The sequence below is a fragment of the Citrus sinensis genome, chromosome 4, assembly GCF_022201045.2.
Source record: "Citrus sinensis cultivar Valencia sweet orange chromosome 4, DVS_A1.0, whole genome shotgun sequence".
In the NCBI taxonomy this organism is placed as follows: Eukaryota; Viridiplantae; Streptophyta; class Magnoliopsida; order Sapindales; family Rutaceae; genus Citrus; species Citrus sinensis.
In genome coordinates, this window is record NC_068559.1 from 3,439,109 (window position 1) to 3,457,013 (window position 17,905).

A 17,905-nucleotide genomic window follows, 5' to 3' on the forward strand; every position below is an offset into this window, starting at 1 on the left:
CTAGAATTCTGTAAATAATCTGCCGAAATAAAGTAAAAAAAAAAAAAAATTGGAGATAGAGTCGGTAGAGGATCATAATCAGCCTTGAATTTGTATATAATGATAGTATGAAACTGTATACCATTGAGGAAAACCTATCGACAGTAACGACTGCCAATCAATCCGACAGATAAATCCAAAATTGTTAGCTTAATGGTCTAGTAATTTATATTTATACTTCCTAAATTTCAACAACAACAACAACAAAATCCCTTGAACTCTTGCGCCACATTTTCAATGTCAGTATCCAGCCGTGGAGTGGACATTTCAGAGGTCTCCAAAACTGTCTTCATTGATGAAGCCAACCATTGGATCAGATCAAAGAAAAATTAGAGGAGACAGGTGAACAGCCTGAAAGAGGGAAGTTGGGATTTTGAAGACACCCTGAAACACAGACAGTGACCACTTCCTCAAAGTTAACTCAAATTACAGCTATTTAAAACTGCCCTAACTCGGAAAAGGAGGACTCCCCCTTAATCTGCATATCTGAAGAACTCTGCTTCAATGGGTGAAGACAAGAATAAAGAAGGTTAGAAATACCAAGGCCAAACTGCACAAACTCTAGGCGAGTATATGTCTGCAAACATAAAGCAGATGGTTGATGGAACTACTTGAGCAATACTTTCGATATCTTCCCCATATACACAACTAAAGACCATACGGAAAGCCCTGCTGAGATATAAAGCAAAACAACTCCAGAACATACTAGAATCCATGGCCCTCCAATACTGCAAAATAAAAAATGAAAAAGAAAGAAATAAATATAGATGAAGAAACTTTAAAGCATAAATCAAGAAAATCATTTTTGGAGGATTCTCTTTCATGTCAATCGTAAAAGGAGAATATGAACCTGCTATCTCGAGTAGTGAGAAGGATGGTTAGTGCAATCATCTGTGTTGCAGTTTTCCACTTGCCAAGGTTATTTACAGCGACAGCCTGCAGGAGACACCAATATAGACATTATCATTATTCATGGCTACTAATCAACCATTTGCTAAAGAAGGATAAAAAGGTTTTAGATTAGCCTAGAAATGTAAGAGTAGTGTGCTGAGAGGAAGCACAAACCTCTAAAAGCCTAGTATTCTGAGAAGCAGCCCATTCTCTGACTGCAGACATTGTTATCTATGAAAACGGAACTGATTTGTCAGACACATAGAGTGGTGTCGCACATGATTTCCATAAAATAGCAGAAATTAGATAATTGTATCACATGCATGCTCACACGCCACAGACAATCATGCACCCGCATAGAGGCACATGCATATAGAGAGACACAGACCGACAAGGGTTATCGTGAATTTCCAAAAGCTGCAAGAGGAATGAGGGACACAATGATCATTACTGCAAATTAATAATACTGAATACACAGACCACATTCTTCTATGCAACCATAACCACTAAAATTGAACCAACATTGAGACTTCAGGGATCAATCGCCAAAAGGAAGCGACAAAGATGAGTTTAGGGCATCAATATTAAACAGAGTATAAAAGAATAGCACTCAAACTTTGAATGATGACACACAAATGCATGCCTAATCCTAACATCCATTAAGTTACCAAAACTAGTACATGCATCTTAACTATACCACATGGTATAAGCATTTACGCCTATGGAGATAACAACAAATAAGCCATAACATACATTACCTCTCTACCAATAATTGCAATTGCAGGTACAGTCAGTAACCAAGGCACTTGCCCAAACACCGGCAATTCCAAAGGTTTCGTACACAGTAGAACCAATGTAGCAGCAACCATAAGCTGTATTCAAAAGTTACTAAAATCAGAGAAGAATTCTTGAATGGTTATCACAACTTAACCAAAAATCCTTTATAAACACAACTGGCTCAAAAGACCATACCTTATCGGCTACTGGATCCAAAAATGCACCAAAGGTAGAGCCTAATCTCATCTGACATACCAATCATGGCACTGAAATTACTCATCTAAAACAACTCAAAACACCTTACATTAATTTTGCATAAAAAGACCAATTTGCGTGTACCTTTCGAGCAATGTAGCCATCGAGCCAATCTGTGACTGCTGCAGCAATAAAAATACTCGTTGTCGCTGTCCTCCCCCACCAACTATCCACGTAAAAAGCTACGAAGAAATCGTTCTTATATAAGTATCAATGCAGCAAGGCCTATCACGTCATTGTTATCACACTATGCCGTACAACGAAATTTCAAAAACATCACCATTTTGCAGTGACTAAAGGATTCATAAATAGAAATTACTTGGAGTTGCATTATCAATCACATGTTTCTTTGTGAATTTTATTAATAAATAATACAACAAACAAATATTATTAATCAATATCGATTCATTAAAACGACATTAAAGAAAGCACGAAACGGGAAACGTACTGCAAATGAGAAGCGGAACGGCAGCTACGCGGCCGAGCGTTAAGATTGTAGGCAAAGTGAGAATCTTATTAGACGGTTGGTGTTGCTGAATTGATGGTGACGGCGTTTGATCGCAATACCAACCGCCATTAACGGCCTTAGCATTGTCCTGATGATCCATGTCAGCGACGAGACCCGACCCGGGATCCGAAGGAGATTCCGGATCCGACCCGGTAACTTCGGCTTTATTCGTCGAGGATCGAGTGGTGGTGTCACCGGTGCGAGAAGAGAGATATAGTTTGGGGCTACGGTAGCGGAAGCCAGAGAAGGGAAGGCTTAGGCTAAGGCTGTTACGGGGTTGCGGGCTAACGTGCGCGGAGGGGGAAGGGACGGGGAGTGCGCACGGGGGTATCCTGCACCCGGAGGGAGAGGTAAAGGGAGAGGGGGAGAGTTTTGGAGAAGATATTTTACGGGTGGTGATGTGGCGAAAAACGAGTTGTTTGTATGGGGTAGCGGAGAGCGAAGCTGCCATTGTTAATTTAAGAGCTGGCATCGACATCATCATGGGCATGATGGTGCGTCGGTTTGGTAAGAGGGGGCTTTCTTTGGTTTGTTTTGTAATTATAACGGAGAATTGGAATGGCCTGATTTCGCGATTTGGAATTGTGTGATTGATGGTTTCATTTTGATTCGTGATGTATGAGCTACACTGTGCATCCAGCTAACATATAAAGGCCTTTGCTATAATACATGCATGTATCACATACATGCAAGGAATAAAAAAAATTAAAAAAAGATTCCCATTGTTTGGCAGCCATTTGGCAGCAAAACATTTAAAAAAAAAAAAATACTTGGAGCACCATTAAAAAATTATGAAATAATATAATAAATAAATAAAATAATAATTATTTTAATAATAAAAGTCAGATAACAATAAAAAATTACTTTTAAGTGTAATGGAATTAATATCAAGTTAATGGTAGGTGTTTTATATTTATTAATACATTAATTGCATGATTTTTAGAATTACAAGTTAATGATCTCAAGTTTCACGCTCATTGCCATTAGTTTCAAGTTTCTACAGTTTCAAGTTTAATGATCCCAGTGTCAAGTTAACGATAGGTGTTTCATATTTATTGGTCCACTAATTGCACGATTTTAGGGTTGTGAGTTAATGATTCCAAGTTTCATATTCATTGTCCTTAGTTTTAAGTTCATTTGACTTTAAATTTAATGGTCCCAGTGTCAAGTTAACAATAGGTGTTTCGTGTTTATTGGTATATTAATTGCACGATTTTCAGGGTTGCAAGTTAATAATCTCAAGTTTCATGTTCATTACCCTCAGTTTCAAATTCCTTTAGTTTTAAGTTTAATGGTTCCAATATCAAGTTAATGATAGGTGTTTCGTGTTTATTGTTTATTTGTCCATTAATTGCAGGATTTCCTGGGTTGCAAGTTAATGATTCCAAGTTTCATGTCTATTGCCCTTAATTTCAAGTTCCTTTGGTTTTAAGTTTAATGGCCTCAATATCAAGTTAATGATAGGTGTTTTGTATTTATTGGTCCATTAATTGCAGGATTTTCAGGGTTGCAAGTTAATGATTCCAAGTTTCATGTTCATTGTCCTAAGTTTCAAGTTCATTTGGTTTGAAGTTTAATGGTTCTAATATTAAGTTAACAATAAGTGTTTCGTGTTTATTGGTCCATTAATTGCAGGATTTTCAGGGTTGCAAGTTAATGATCTTAAGTTTCATGTTCATTGTCTTAAGTTTCAAGTTCTTTTGGTTTCAAGTTTAATGGTCTCAATATCAAGTTAACATTAGGTATTTCATGTTTATTGGTCCACTAATTGCAGGATTTTCAGGGTTGCAAGTTAATAATCCCAAGTTTCACGTTCATTGTCTAAGTTTCAAGTTCCTTTGGTTTCAAATTTAATGATCCTAATATCAAGTTAATGCTAGGTGTTTCGTGTTTATTGGTCCATTAATTGCATGATTTTCAGGATTTCAAGTTAATGAACCCAAGTTTCATGTTCATTGCCTAAAGTTTTAAGTTACTTTGGTTTCAAGTTTAATGGTCCTAATATCAAGATTAATGGTATGTATGTCATATTTATTGGTCCAAAGTTTCAAGTTACCAGTTTTACAGGTTTCCATTTCTTGCAAATATTTTTATTATTTAACACTAAGATGAATCTCAGCCATTGGATTCACTCCATTTAATCTAGCATTAATTTTTTTATGCATGCATGAGATACATGCATGTACTATAGCTGCCCCTACATATAAAAAGTTTTCATAATAAAATTTTCATTTAGTTACTATAACAAGCTCTCCTAAAATACAACCACTCGCCCTTTAGCCAAGTGGTGGACCGCTTGCTTTCATATTTGAGTCCTTATAAATTCAAATTCTCCCTCAATTAAGTATCATTGAGTGGAGTTAATTTGTAATTTTTCTCTCTTACAAAATACGAGTGAAGAGATATATTCCTCAAATATTTATGAGGCTTATTTATCTAGATAAGTACTTTATAGGCTTTAATGTAATATTGTAATCCTAGTTGTTTTTCTGATTGTAAATATCACTAATTATTGTTAGTTATCTGATTGTACGATGTAAATATATGATGAAATATTAGTTGTCAAAAAAAAAGTTCTCTTAAGATACATGATAAAATACATAAATTGTACATAAAATACCATAGAATTGTTGTTACTGTTAGGAATAACAAAAAATATAATGAATTTAGAAGTCTAAAAAATACTTGCCCAACTAGACTGAGACCATATTAGTAGGGTTGGCAATAGGACAGGACGGGGCAAATCCCGTACCGTATATGCAAATGAGATAAAATCATCATAATTTAATGTAGCAAAAATCTTGAATGTAATCAAATAATAGTTTTATTCCGACTACATGCATGTTCGAATAGAATTTTATACTAATTTTTTTAATTGCCCATTTGCTTTCATTGCACATTAATATTAAGATTTACGCTTCAAAAATTATAAATTTAGACAGTAACTAACTTCAGTCGTGTTAAAATATCTAATAATTCAATAATATAGTAATAGACCAAACCAACAAAGCTGGCAATCAGATGAGATGGAACAAGATTTGTCAATCCTAGTCCCGTCCTGTTTATGCAAATGAGATTAAAAAAAATGTTCGATTTCGGTCCCTTTATTTTTTTTTTTGGGACAAAAATATGTCTCAATCCCGTCCCAAACGGAATGGGATCCTCCAACAGGAAAAATTATCATCCCTACAGACCAGGCAATACTCAGTTGGAGGATGAGACCAAGTTAGTTCTAAGTGTCAATTGATAGTTGATAAACCCGGGTCCTACTCATAACTCATATTTTATTAAAAATCATAAAATATATACTATTTTAAATAATTATATTAACTTTAAACATTTAAAATTAATATTTTCATGTCTAATATCATTAAAATAAATTATAAAAAAAATATACAGAAATAATATTATAAAACATAAAATGTAGGCATAAAAATCTAAGATAAAAAATCCAACTTGAGTGTCTAAAAATTATATCCAGACAGAGTCCGGGAATTGCCATACCCAGGCAGGAACTGGGTTTTACCATCCATAGAATTTACAATATAATTTATGCACTTTACTTAGTCACATCTACAAAAAAATAATAAGAAGAAGAGAGTATTGATATATCCTTATATTTCTCGACTTTACTTTATTAGACATTATTTTATCTTCCCTGACTTCACGGGTTTGGCTTAATAATCTTCAAGCAGTTTCTTTGTTTGCCCATTCAAGTTTAAATCTTAGGGAGATAGAAGTTAAAAATTTAATTTAGACTTTGGTCGTCTTTCTATATTAAGCTTAAAACAATAGATTAATTATGAAAATGGGTTTATCAGTTATGTATATGATTATTAAAATAGGTTTGTCGGTTATGTGTATACTGTATACTACATTAAGAATAAAGAAGAGGTGTCAACCAAATTAATTAAAGAATTATTGGTCCCAATATATAGCCTCTTTAGACACTCTTTTTTAATACAAGAATAACTTGTATAGTTAAGTACTAGTGGAAAAATGTTGCCACGTCAAAGTGAAAAAAAAAAAAAAATCTCAATGTCTTCACAAAACAACAAACTTAATTGTAGAATGAAGATGAAGGTTATTGTATTAATGATTCAACTTGTGCTTAACACTTTCTTTGAGTGCTTAAAAACTTTAAATCCACATCTGAACACCCCACGTGTCAATTACAAGTGGCTTTTGTTTATAATAGAGGGATTCACTTAACGAAAAAAAATTGAATTATAATAATATTATATAATCTTATTATTATTTGACATTGATTCGTATCCACCTTATAAGTAAAACGTTAAAACATTTACAAAACATCGAGGAAAAGAGCCACCTCTACTCTTCTCTCAAATTGGACAAAGGGGCGACGATGGTAATATTATACACCGTACACTAATTTTGTTGTACATTATAGTGTATTAATAATAAAGTTTTTATTTTCATCTGACTAAATGAAATTCATTAATAAAATAAATTTGAAATATCCATCTTTAAAAACAGTGGGAATGACCACCGACGTGAGCAAATCTTAAAAGTGCAATTTTTTTTTCTCTTTTCTTTTCTTTTCTTTTAACTGGTCAAATAGGCGTGATTTTTATTTTTTATTTCTGAAGAAAGATAGGTCGTGACTTGGTGACAAAAAGGTACAACTTTTGAATGTCTAGTCATAATAATGTACACGTGGGCCTACGTGTTTAGGGTTCAGCTCATGGATATGGCGAGGGTAATGAAGAGGCATGGTGGTTTTTATATAGGGTTAATTTTGTCCTACATTCAACTGTTTCAACATTTTTCGCCACGCATCTATATGTTTTGAAAATACTCACTCCACACCCAATTCTGTTAATTTGACCGTTTATTCTAACGGTCAAAAGATAAATTTGAAAATTCATATCCTAAATATTATTTGATGATGATAAATTAAATTTATTTGATAATTTAATTAATGAAATTATTATTAATTGTCTTTAAATAAAATTTTTTAATGTAAACATTAATTATTAAATTAATATTTTATCTCATTTTATTTTTCTCTAATTCAAGATAAGGGGTATTTCGGATATTTACTTAAATTTTAAATAGCTCCGTTAAACATAACGGTCAAATTAACGAAATTGGGTGTGAAGTGAGTATTTTCGAAATATATGAATGCGTGGCAAAAAATGTTGAAACAGTTGGGGGCAGGACAAAATTAACCCGTTTATATATTTTTATTCTGGGGCTAAGGGCATGATAAAAAAGACGCATCATTATCCATTCATTAATTCTTGTATCCTTTTAATTTCATTTTCAATGGCCTTGCCGACACTAATGGAATGACAAAATGACCATATATACTTTCACCTGCTGCCGTTAACATTTTATTTTTCCTCCTAAGTTTTGTATGAAAATTGGAAAATTTTGAATTACTTACTAATAGTCTCGTGGACGACCTTGTTAATCACTATTAAAAATGGCTTTCTTTATTTGTTTTTTTAATGTTTACACCGTTACTATTATTACTTGATATAACGATGATAAAAGTAGCTTAAAAATAAATTTTAAATATTTTAAGAAAAAATATACTTTATTTAAACTATTAAAAAAAATCACTCACATCATATTAAAGTAAATTGAATCTCTTTTCACTAAATTTGAGAACAGATGTGAAAACTATCTATTTAAAGGTTCAATTATAGTACAATATGTTATACCTCGCCACTCATAAAATTTTCAATATATTTTTAAATTTTGAGTAATATTTTTTATTTTCTTTAATTTAATAATAATGTCATATTTACGAACTATTGATTAAACTATTTTTTGTATAAATCAATCAAATATTACATGATTAGTTGAATAAAAATAAATTATGTGAGATATGTGATAATTTCATTCAATCACTCATATAATGTTATATTAATTTGTATAAAATAATTTATATAATAGAATTTTTAACTGTATCGTTCCTTTGGTTTTTTTTTTTTTATAATTGAAGTCAAATGCATATATAACTTTAACTTTATTGTGTCTACCAACTTGCCACAACGACAACATCATTGATATGACGAACACAGACTGTCTGGCTTGGTCCCGTCCTAGTAATACATTGTTTAAAAAAAAAAAGAAAAAAAAGAAAAGAAAATAGTAATAATTATTTTATCATCCAATCTCTTTCTTTTCTGTTAAGAAAAAAAAAAGAAAAGAAAAGAAAAGAAAAATAAAATAATGTGCTTTACTATAAACTCCGTCTTCTTGCTCTTCCCCATTTTGGAACTCCGTGCTAAGAATCCACCGAATCATGTAATAATGCAACGCTAATCACGCTCTTTCCACGTGACCACCTTCCACATCACTCTCTCGTCTTCACTATCTGTACCAAGTTCGAAGAGCGAGGCCTCCAAGAGTCCAAGACCAAGCCATCTCTCTCTCTCTCTCTCTCTCAATTCAGTTGCAGAAAATCAAGGGAGCGAGATCTCTCTTACACCATCCATCAATCCATCGCGTCAACGAACTCCAACCACACGCTCCAATCGAATCGATCCACGTAGTACGACTATGAAGACGGCTGCCTCCAATTCCAATGCCATTAACCACCCTCTCCTTGCTTTCGAACACAAGCGGTATTATCCTTCTTCTCCTTTCCCGTACTACCTAGTACCTCCTCTCGCCACGTGTCCTCCCCCTCCTCTTTCTCATTTTTCATTTATTTATCTCCAAAGCATTTATTTTAGTTTTAGCACGCAGGTCGATCGCTACGTGTTCGTGTCATCCTGTGATGTGATGATTTTGACTGTTTTGACTTTGATTCGTGCTTAATTATTGAAAATTTGCGACAGATTTTGCGTTTCCGAATTGGATTCGCTTTTTGTAAGTTAAAAAAATAAATTTCAAATGCGTCGATCACGTTGATTTATACGCAACTGTGTTCATATTGATGCATTATGCGCGCATTTACGAATTCTCATTTAATGTGCAATTCTTGGAGAAATCTTGATTAGAACCCCCCCTCCCTTTCTGGTGATTGATCTGGATTTGAATTGGTCACGATTTGATTGGATTTTATTAGGATTAATTTAGGTTTTTGGGTGGAAAATGTGGTGCTCTCATTGTGAACTTGAGTTTAAGTGAATGTATTATGCAATGGCGAGTGATTGGGGAAATAGAATTGTGGTTTTGAGTGGAATATGTTGTTGTCTACTGTGAATCAGCAATCTTTGGAGGCGGATGACAGGTAATTTGTGTTGGCTGCTGTTTTAAAACTTTTCTGTTGTTCGGCTTGTCATTGATGGTTTGGGTTTCTTGATGCTGTTATGAGTATTTGATTAATATTTTAGCATGAAGTGTTATGTTGTCAATGAGAAGGTTCTTTGAATTTGGGATTTAATAGAAATTTATTTTGGTTTTGACAGGGATGTTTATGGATTTGCAGTGAGACCTCAGCATGTACAAAGATACCGAGAGTATGCTAATATTTACAAGGTTTTCTTCATTCCAACTCTAACGTAGTTGTTTTCAAGTTCATGATCTTATTGTCTCTGTTGATTGTCGAGACGTTCTTGATGAAGAGACCGGAAAAGAAATTTCCAAGTGATATGTTTATTTTGGTCTTTGAAATAATGGGTGAATGATTTGTTTGATGAACGAAAAAATGAAAAACATCAGAGGGTTGCAGACCAATTACATGTTTGCACACGGGAGTGAACCATTTGGTTTTAATGAGTCATATTTGATGGGAGTTTCTGATTGCAAAGTATAATTTTCTCCTGTTGTTCAGAAACCAAATTGAATTTTCAGAAAATTGTATTTTTGAGAAGAAAATAACTGATTTTTTGCTTTTAATGCATGATATTAGGAGGAAGAGGAAGAAAGATCAGATAGGTGGAATAGTTTCTTAGAAAGGCAATCTGAGTCAGCTCAATTGCCTATAAATGGTTTATCTACAGAGGGAAATAACAACGCATTGCGCACAGAAGCTAAGGGGGAGGAGGTGGGTGATAGTCTGGAGAAGGTTATTGAGGTAGACGATTCAAGTGTCAAGAAGCCTGGCTCAGATAGTTCTTCTGAAAATGCCACGGAAAAGGAGGAGATATTGTCAACCACTGAGAAAAAAACTCATAGGATTATAATATGGTCTGAGATTAGACCATCACTCCGTGCCATTGAAGACATGATGAGTGTTCGTGTAAAGAAGAAAGGAAGTATTCCCAAAGGTGAACAGACTGGAAGAGGGAAGCCATCACCTCCTTCCGACGAGTCTAAGTCCTTGAAGGGAGCTTCAGAGGAGGATTCTGATGATGAGTTTTATGATGTGGAGAAGTCAGACCCGACTCAAGATAGTCCTTCACATGATAGTGTGAGTGCCTCTGTCACTGGCGCTGTTGCCATTGATGCCACTACCCTACAGTCTTTATTCCCTTGGAAAGAAGAGTTGGAGGTCCTTGTTCGTGGGGGACTGCCCATGGCACTTCGAGGAGAGGTATGTATTGTACTTTTGGTCCTCTCTCTCTCTTACCTCCAGTGAAGTTTAGGTTCAGATGATAATTTTTTTAACTGTTCGATTCTTACAATCTCAGCTTTGGCAAGCCTTTGTGGGTGTGAGGGCGCGTCGAGTGGACAAGTACTATCAAGATCTACTTTCTGCAGAAAGTAATTTTGGCAATAACATGGAACAACATAGCTCGCAGTCCGACAACGACAGCAAGAGCTCAACCAAAGATTCTGTATGTCTGCCAGAGAAATGGAAGGGGCAAATTGAGAAGGTCAATATCTAATTTCTGTGCCCAGTATATTCAGTTCTTTCATGCTGTGTTCATTAATTTGAAACTATCCATACTGGCTCCCCACTGCCCTAACTTTCATATTGGATACGAATGCAGGATTTGCCTCGAACATTCCCGGGTCATCCTGCTCTAGATAATGATGGTAGAAATGCTTTGAGACGGTTACTCACAGCTTATGCTCGTCATAATCCCTCTGTTGGGTACTGTCAGGTATTTTGTTTTCTAGTGGTATTGTGTTTCCTTATGTCATGCTTATGGTTTTTCAATGTCATTGGCCAGACGGGAAAGGAATCATTCTATAATTTTGTGATACTTGCAAGATATTGCTTCTTCTTATTGTGTACCTCATGCATGATGCTGACAACTTTAATTCAATTTTTTTTTTTGAGGGTGAAATTGAAATTAAAATTGAAGTAATTTGAATTTTACCTAATTTTCATGACATGAGAAATGAATAAAATGAAGTATATATGTGCTTTTTTATGGCTTTTTAATAGAAATAAAGTTATTACCGTTTCTTATAAAAAAAAAGTTTACATACGGTTCATGCACTAGCTGGTAAAGAGGGTTTTTTCAATTGATGTGGTTCACTAGCAAGTAATAGGCTTATTATATCACTTGGTAAAGTTGAATACATATCACAAGGGATTTATTGCACGACTTAATGGAATTTAAGTATATTTGTATCTGGTTTTTTCTGAAACGTGGAAGCTTGTTTGAGATTGTCTGACCCAGTTGTGTGCACTAGCAAATCCCAATCAAGGCTTGTATTGGTTCTTTATCATTGATGTTAGTAAATAGCAGCCACATGTTTTTAAATTATAATCATTAGTGATGTGCAGCTCCTTTTATGAAAATTTGAAAATTTGAATTATGAATTGAAGATTTCAATGTGACATGAAGCTTCTATATTCTGCTAAAGGAAATTTCTTCATTTACAATAATTTAAAATTACTTTAGTTGGTGCAGTAACAAAACTTTTTTACTTCAGAAGCGTTCTGTGTAATCATTATAATAAACTGTTGGTAACTATCTAGCTAATTATTCTCTTTGTGTGCAGGCCATGAATTTCTTTGCTGCCTTGCTGCTACTTCTGATGCCTGAAGAAAATGCCTTCTGGTAGGTTCAGGAACTTCATTTATATATATTCAATTTATCATTAACTTCTTTGGTCTCTTGCTGGAAGTATAGATGATGTTATGCTAAATTTCCCTCTCTTTTGTTTTTTGCATTCCTAGGATCATATTTATAGCAGCGGCTGTTTTATTGTATATGCTTTTCTAAAATAATAATAACAACATCCTTGTATGATCTGATATGGACTGAACTTATAATTATAAGTTCATAAATCATGAGTATTCCCTTTTTTTTATAAATTTTTTACCAGTTGGTAAGAAAGATTTTGAACTGATAAATAAATTCATTATTGCCTTCAACTGATTCTAATTTATTGTAAAATTTTTAGGGCGCTGATGGGCATTCTTGACGACTATTTTGATGGCTATTACTCGGAGGAAATGATAGAATCTCAGGTAACATTTCCAATGACTCCATTTACCTTTTAGCCGTTTTCTGTATTTGTGCTTTTTCCTCAAAGAAAACATTAATGAGGTGGAAGAAATCACTCAATTACCGATGGGTATCTGATGAATCTTTTTATTTGTCAGGTTGACCAATTAGTTTTTGAGGAGTTGGTGCGCGAGAGATTTCCTAAATTGGGTTTGTTTATCTTTTATCATTGTTCTTGCATATTCTCAAGCACTCTCTATTTATGAAAGTGGATGGTTGTTTTCTGACATCACGCTAATACCTGGTGCAGTCAATCATCTCGATTACCTTGGAGTACAGGTGGCATGGGTTACTGGTCCGTGGTTCCTTTCTATTTTCATGAACATGCTTCCCTGGGAAAGTGGTCAGGTTTTATGCTGTATCTTTCATGAATTAACCTTTCATCATAAAATTGGAATTTAAAAAAAAATGTGGCTTGGTTTAACTTTTGCATGTTGGTAATGTAGTTCGCATCGCTGTACTTTAGCAAGTTCATTCTTCCATATAATCTGATGGACTCCCCCCTTTTGCAGTTCTTCGCATCTGGGACGTGCTTCTTTTTGAAGGAAACAGGGTCATGCTTTTCAGAACCGCACTTGCTTTGATGGAATTATATGGTACTGGGTAAAAGCTTCCAAGTTTTTGGATCATATCATGTGCTATGAAACATGAACAGAAACCTTTTGGCCAGTTTACTTTATGAAACTTACTTTCACTCAGTTTCTTGTAGGCCCTGCATTAGTTACAACTAAGGATGCTGGAGATGCAGTTACTTTGCTACAGACTCTGGCTGGCTCAACTTTTGATAGCAGTCAGCTTGTATTGACTGCTTGCATGGGTTACCAAAATGTGAATGAAAACAGATTAAAGGAGTTGAGGAACAAGCATCGACCGGCTGTAATAGCTGCTGTTGAGGAAAGATCAAAGGGCCTTCTAGCTCGGAAGGATTCTCAGGGACTAGCATCTAAACTATATAATTTTAAGCAAGACCCTAAATCAATGCTGATAGATCCAAATAAAGGAGTACAACTGGATGATCCACAGACAAATGGTAATCTATCTCGTTCAGAATCTGGATCCACAAATGCAGATGAGGTTCTTATTAGCCTAACAGGAGATGGGGAGATAGATTCGGTTCCAGATCTTCAAGAGCAGGTTTGTTATATGCTTTCTCCTACTTTTGAGCATAATATCTTCATCATTTTAGAGTTATGAGATCAAACATCCCATTATTCATGTCCTAATACCTGCGAAGGATGTTTTAGTATAACATACCATATGATACACACAATTTTGAGCTGAGATCAGTACATTTATAGCTGGCATTAGATGGTAAACTAAAGTGCTTCTATTACAATATACACTGATTTGTAATACTTGGTCTACATTCTACTTGCAGGTGGTATGGTTAAAGGTCGAATTATGCAGGTTGCTGGAGGAGAAAAGATCTGCTTTACTTAGGTTGGTGCCTTCTAAATGCTGTATGAGAACCTGTATTGATGCAAGTACACTCCAGTCATTATATACTTTGTTTATGTTTCTCGTGAAAATAAAAGGAGAAAAGGAACAGAAACCTTGTACAGAGGCTGACAATATATTGAGTGCATAGGTTCTTCTGTTTTGATGGTTGCTGCTATACCTGTCTATTCTCAGATAATTGTTCATATGATAGCTGTTCATTGTTGTATACTTCAATCGATATGATCTGTTGTACAAGTTCTTCACAATTCAAAACCAAGTTTCTAAGAAATTTTGCCTTGGTCTGCATATGTATTTGTATGCAATTGGCCACATGAAACTCGTTTATTCTCTTTGCCCGCTAAGATATTCTATATCACTCAGTCTTTGATAGTCACTCTATAAGGAAATGGAATTCTTTTAGTCCCAAGTACTTTGCAGCTGAAATTGAGTTAAAACCTGGAGATGGAAAATGAGTGAAAGATGGGTAACTCCTGATGATTTGCATCTGCAGTCTGTTATCAGCCCTATGAAAGTTGTTTATTCTTCCACTCTAGCTAGGATATTCTATTTGGATGCCCCAGCATAAAGGTTACCTGAATCTTTGATATTCACTTTGTAAGGAAACAGAATTCTTACATTCCACGTTCTTTTCAGCTGAAAGTGGGTTAAAAAAACTCTCTTCTCCTCAAACTAGTGCAATCTGGAACGAAATAGTTGTTGCAAATGAATTATGGATTTCCTTCAGTTAAATATGTTCCAGTTGACTATTGTCCTTCAAATCCTTTCCCCTTGTCTCTTTCTTTCATGTGGCTGCTGCCTGTAATGGAGTGTTCTATGGAATGAAAGAGGGGACACCATAATCTGTTGCAGATTATAAGGTAGCAGTTGCGAGTTCAAAAAGTTCAACAACCTCATCAATTAGAAGTACTTATACTTAGTTTAAATTCAGACATCTCGATGTATCCTGAGTATAAAAAATCTTGAACAAGAAGACTAGTGATTATTGCGTTAGATGACATTCTATTCTAGTAACAAAGAACAGTCCCCTAATGTTTCTTCAGTCACTGGAATTTGATCTAGCAGTTGCTTTAATTTTCATTAGCGGAATACTTTTGTTCTTAAATCATTCAAGATTAGTGTTTCTAGTTTTACATCACTAATGTTCTTGTATCTTTCCACTTTTTGTCAGAGCTGAGGAGCTGGAGACAGCTTTGATGGAGATGGTCAAGCAGGATAATCGGCGTCAATTAAGCGCGAGGGTATGTCCAATGCCTGTGCATCCATGTGGGAGTACTTGTGCTTGCTTGCTCGTATATATGCATGTATTGTGATGAGGGGTTGGATATCGTAATTGTGTTTTTATTAGTTAAATCAGTTGTTATAATTTCATGTATTTGGTATAAATTAGTCACATTAAGACAGTTTCCATCTAGTAGGTAGTTTCCATCAGACATTTATATCGCACACTTAATTTCTTCTTGTCATCAACAGGTTGAGCAGTTAGAACAGGAGGTTTCTGAGCTTCGGAGGATCCTTGCTGACAAACAGGAACAAGAAAGTGCCATGATCCAGGTATTGTTTTTGGTCCACTTTAGAATGTCTACTTGAAGAAGAATAAACTTATCTGGCGACTGTTCTGTCATGATAATTTAGAGACTGGTTCAAAATTTTTAAGGTCTTGATGCGGGTAGAGCAAGAGCAAAAGGTAACAGAAGATGCTCGCAGATTTGCTGAACAAGATGCAGCAGCTCAAAGATATGCTGCTCAAGTGCTTCAGGTATTTCTTTATTTTTGGAGATCCTGACTTTGCTATTTGATGGAAAGCAGTTAAATTTTTTATCTGGGGTTCGCAATATGAATCCTATTCAGCTATATTCTAATATGCAGAGTCATATCTATTAGCAAAGAGCTTTACAGCTCTGTACACTCTCTACCATCCATCATTTTACTTTTGTGGTCTGTCATTCTTTTTAATATAATTTATCTCTCTTTCTTTTGCTTTCTTGTACTGAATGTTAAAAACAGTCAAGTCTTTCTTTAGTGCTGTTTACTGGGCATATCTGTCTTTGTTGTACTAGCTGAAATAACTCTCTTGATCTAGCTGGCTTCTTGTAACATGATCTCATTCTGAAATATTCTTTGGACACAACCTATTGTGGTTTTGTTTTCATGTGGGTTGATAGAAATAACATTCACATGATTTAGTGAACTAGTTAATGGCACTGCAGCTTTGATATAAGCTGTTTGCAATATTTTGTAGATATGTTTTAGTCTCCTTGGCAGATTAGAAAACCTTCTGATACAAAATATATATTTGTGCAGGAAAAATATGAAGAGGCCATTGCTTCACTTGCTGAAATGGAGAAGAGAGTGGTTATGGCTGAATCAATGTTGGAAGCTACCTTGCAATACCAATCCGGCCAAATCAAAGCACAGCCTTCTCCACGGTGTGTAATCAATCTTTTCCCGTATCTTGACTGTTTTTGCCTTGCTGGAGTTCTATTCTTCTTGTCAAAACTTAACTCATCACTATCCCTTATATTTCTTCTTATCATATTCTATATTCTATTTGATGATTTGCAATGGTATTTTGTTACTTACCTTTATAATTTGCCATTCCCTATTTTTACATCTTAATTGTTTGATCTCTTTATATCAAAACCCCCAACCTTGCTTCCCGGAGATCAAAATGTCAGAAAGATGCTCACTTACAAAGTGCAGATTACTGGTTTACAGGCATTTAATGTAATACATGAATATTGCCTCTATGGTTGAAAGCTGTCTTCTAATAATTACAAGTGTGCTTTGTAGATCACCACATCCAGATTCATCAGCACGGAGCAATCAAGAACCCACACAAGAAGTGCCTGGAAGAAAGATTAGTTTACTTGCTAGACCATTTGGACTTGGTTGGCGTGACCGTAATAAGGTGTGTTTTTCTTATGCTGCCTATAGCATTTGTTACTCTGCTGTAGTACATTGTTGCATGCGATTTCATGGTGCTGGATGGGCTTGCTGACCATTGATAGAGTAGATTATAATGGCGCTAGTTCATTTAAATTGATTCAACATATGAAAGGGTAAATATTGCTCATTTTTAACGTATGTCCTTGGCTTATTACATGTTTTTTAACTGATTGAAATTTGATTGGATACAACAGGGAAAAGCTAATAGCACTGATGGGCCAGCAGATGTCAAGCCTGTGAACGAGGCACAGAGTCCAAGTACCAGGTCTGTGAATGATACACCAAGCACCAAGGCACCAAACGAGACACAGGGTCCAAGGACCGAGCCTCTGAACGGGGCACCGACTCCAAGCACCACCGAGCAGAAAGGAACAGATGGTGTTGAAGTACAAGAGTAGATAAACACAGGTCTATTATAATGATGCATCCACATATGTCCGCCGTCGGGCCCAATTCTTATATTTTATTGCCCTGGTAGATATATTCCTGTGAAAGCTGAGGTTGAGCGTAGGAAATAGTGTGTTTGCCTGTAATTTTTGACTAGTGAACAAATATAAAGTTCATATCCATTTATTGTTCCTTTGTTCGTTAAGTAGCAATAAAAATAGTTTTTAGGTGAGCAGAAAATGTAAGAAAATACAAGAGTTCAATAGTAAAGCAATTGTACAATCTTTTCTCTTATTTTTCATATCAATATGTA

The 17,905-nt window shown here is 35.0% G+C and overlaps 2 protein-coding genes across 3 annotated transcripts; one reads left to right on the forward strand and one right to left on the reverse strand.

Annotated features, from left to right (window-relative positions):
• Window positions 1-65: 65 nt before the first annotated feature.
• Window positions 66-3,082, reverse strand: LOC102607269 (hypothetical protein). The gene is made up of 7 exons (XM_006485903.4): window positions 2,411-3,082; window positions 2,047-2,144; window positions 1,903-1,953; window positions 1,689-1,802; window positions 1,105-1,161; window positions 890-975; window positions 66-767 (listed from the first exon to the last, which is right to left on the reverse strand). The coding sequence occupies exons 1-7, from the start codon at window positions 2,958-2,960 to the stop codon at window positions 647-649; spliced, it is 1,077 nt and encodes a 358-aa protein (XP_006485966.1). The 5' UTR covers window positions 2,961-3,082; the 3' UTR covers window positions 66-646.
• A 5,588-nt stretch (window positions 3,083-8,670) lies between these two features.
• On the forward strand, window positions 8,671-17,874 carry LOC102606977 (uncharacterized). 2 transcript variants are annotated; one of them, XM_006485902.4, is made up of 18 exons: window positions 8,671-9,069; window positions 9,859-9,928; window positions 10,302-10,925; window positions 11,023-11,208; window positions 11,326-11,439; window positions 12,290-12,348; window positions 12,695-12,761; window positions 12,897-12,948; window positions 13,049-13,141; window positions 13,311-13,394; window positions 13,508-13,932; window positions 14,177-14,238; window positions 15,428-15,497; window positions 15,730-15,810; window positions 15,914-16,015; window positions 16,561-16,685; window positions 17,050-17,167; window positions 17,400-17,874. In XM_006485902.4, the coding sequence occupies exons 1-18, from the start codon at window positions 9,005-9,007 to the stop codon at window positions 17,601-17,603; spliced, it is 2,601 nt and encodes an 866-aa protein (XP_006485965.1). In that variant the 5' UTR covers window positions 8,671-9,004; the 3' UTR covers window positions 17,604-17,874. The 2 variants fall into 2 exon arrangements, with proteins under 2 accessions (XP_006485965.1, XP_015388167.1); XM_015532681.3 differs by lacking the exon at window positions 8,671-9,069 and adding an exon at window positions 9,112-9,680.
• The last annotated feature ends 31 nt before the right edge of the window (window positions 17,875-17,905 follow it).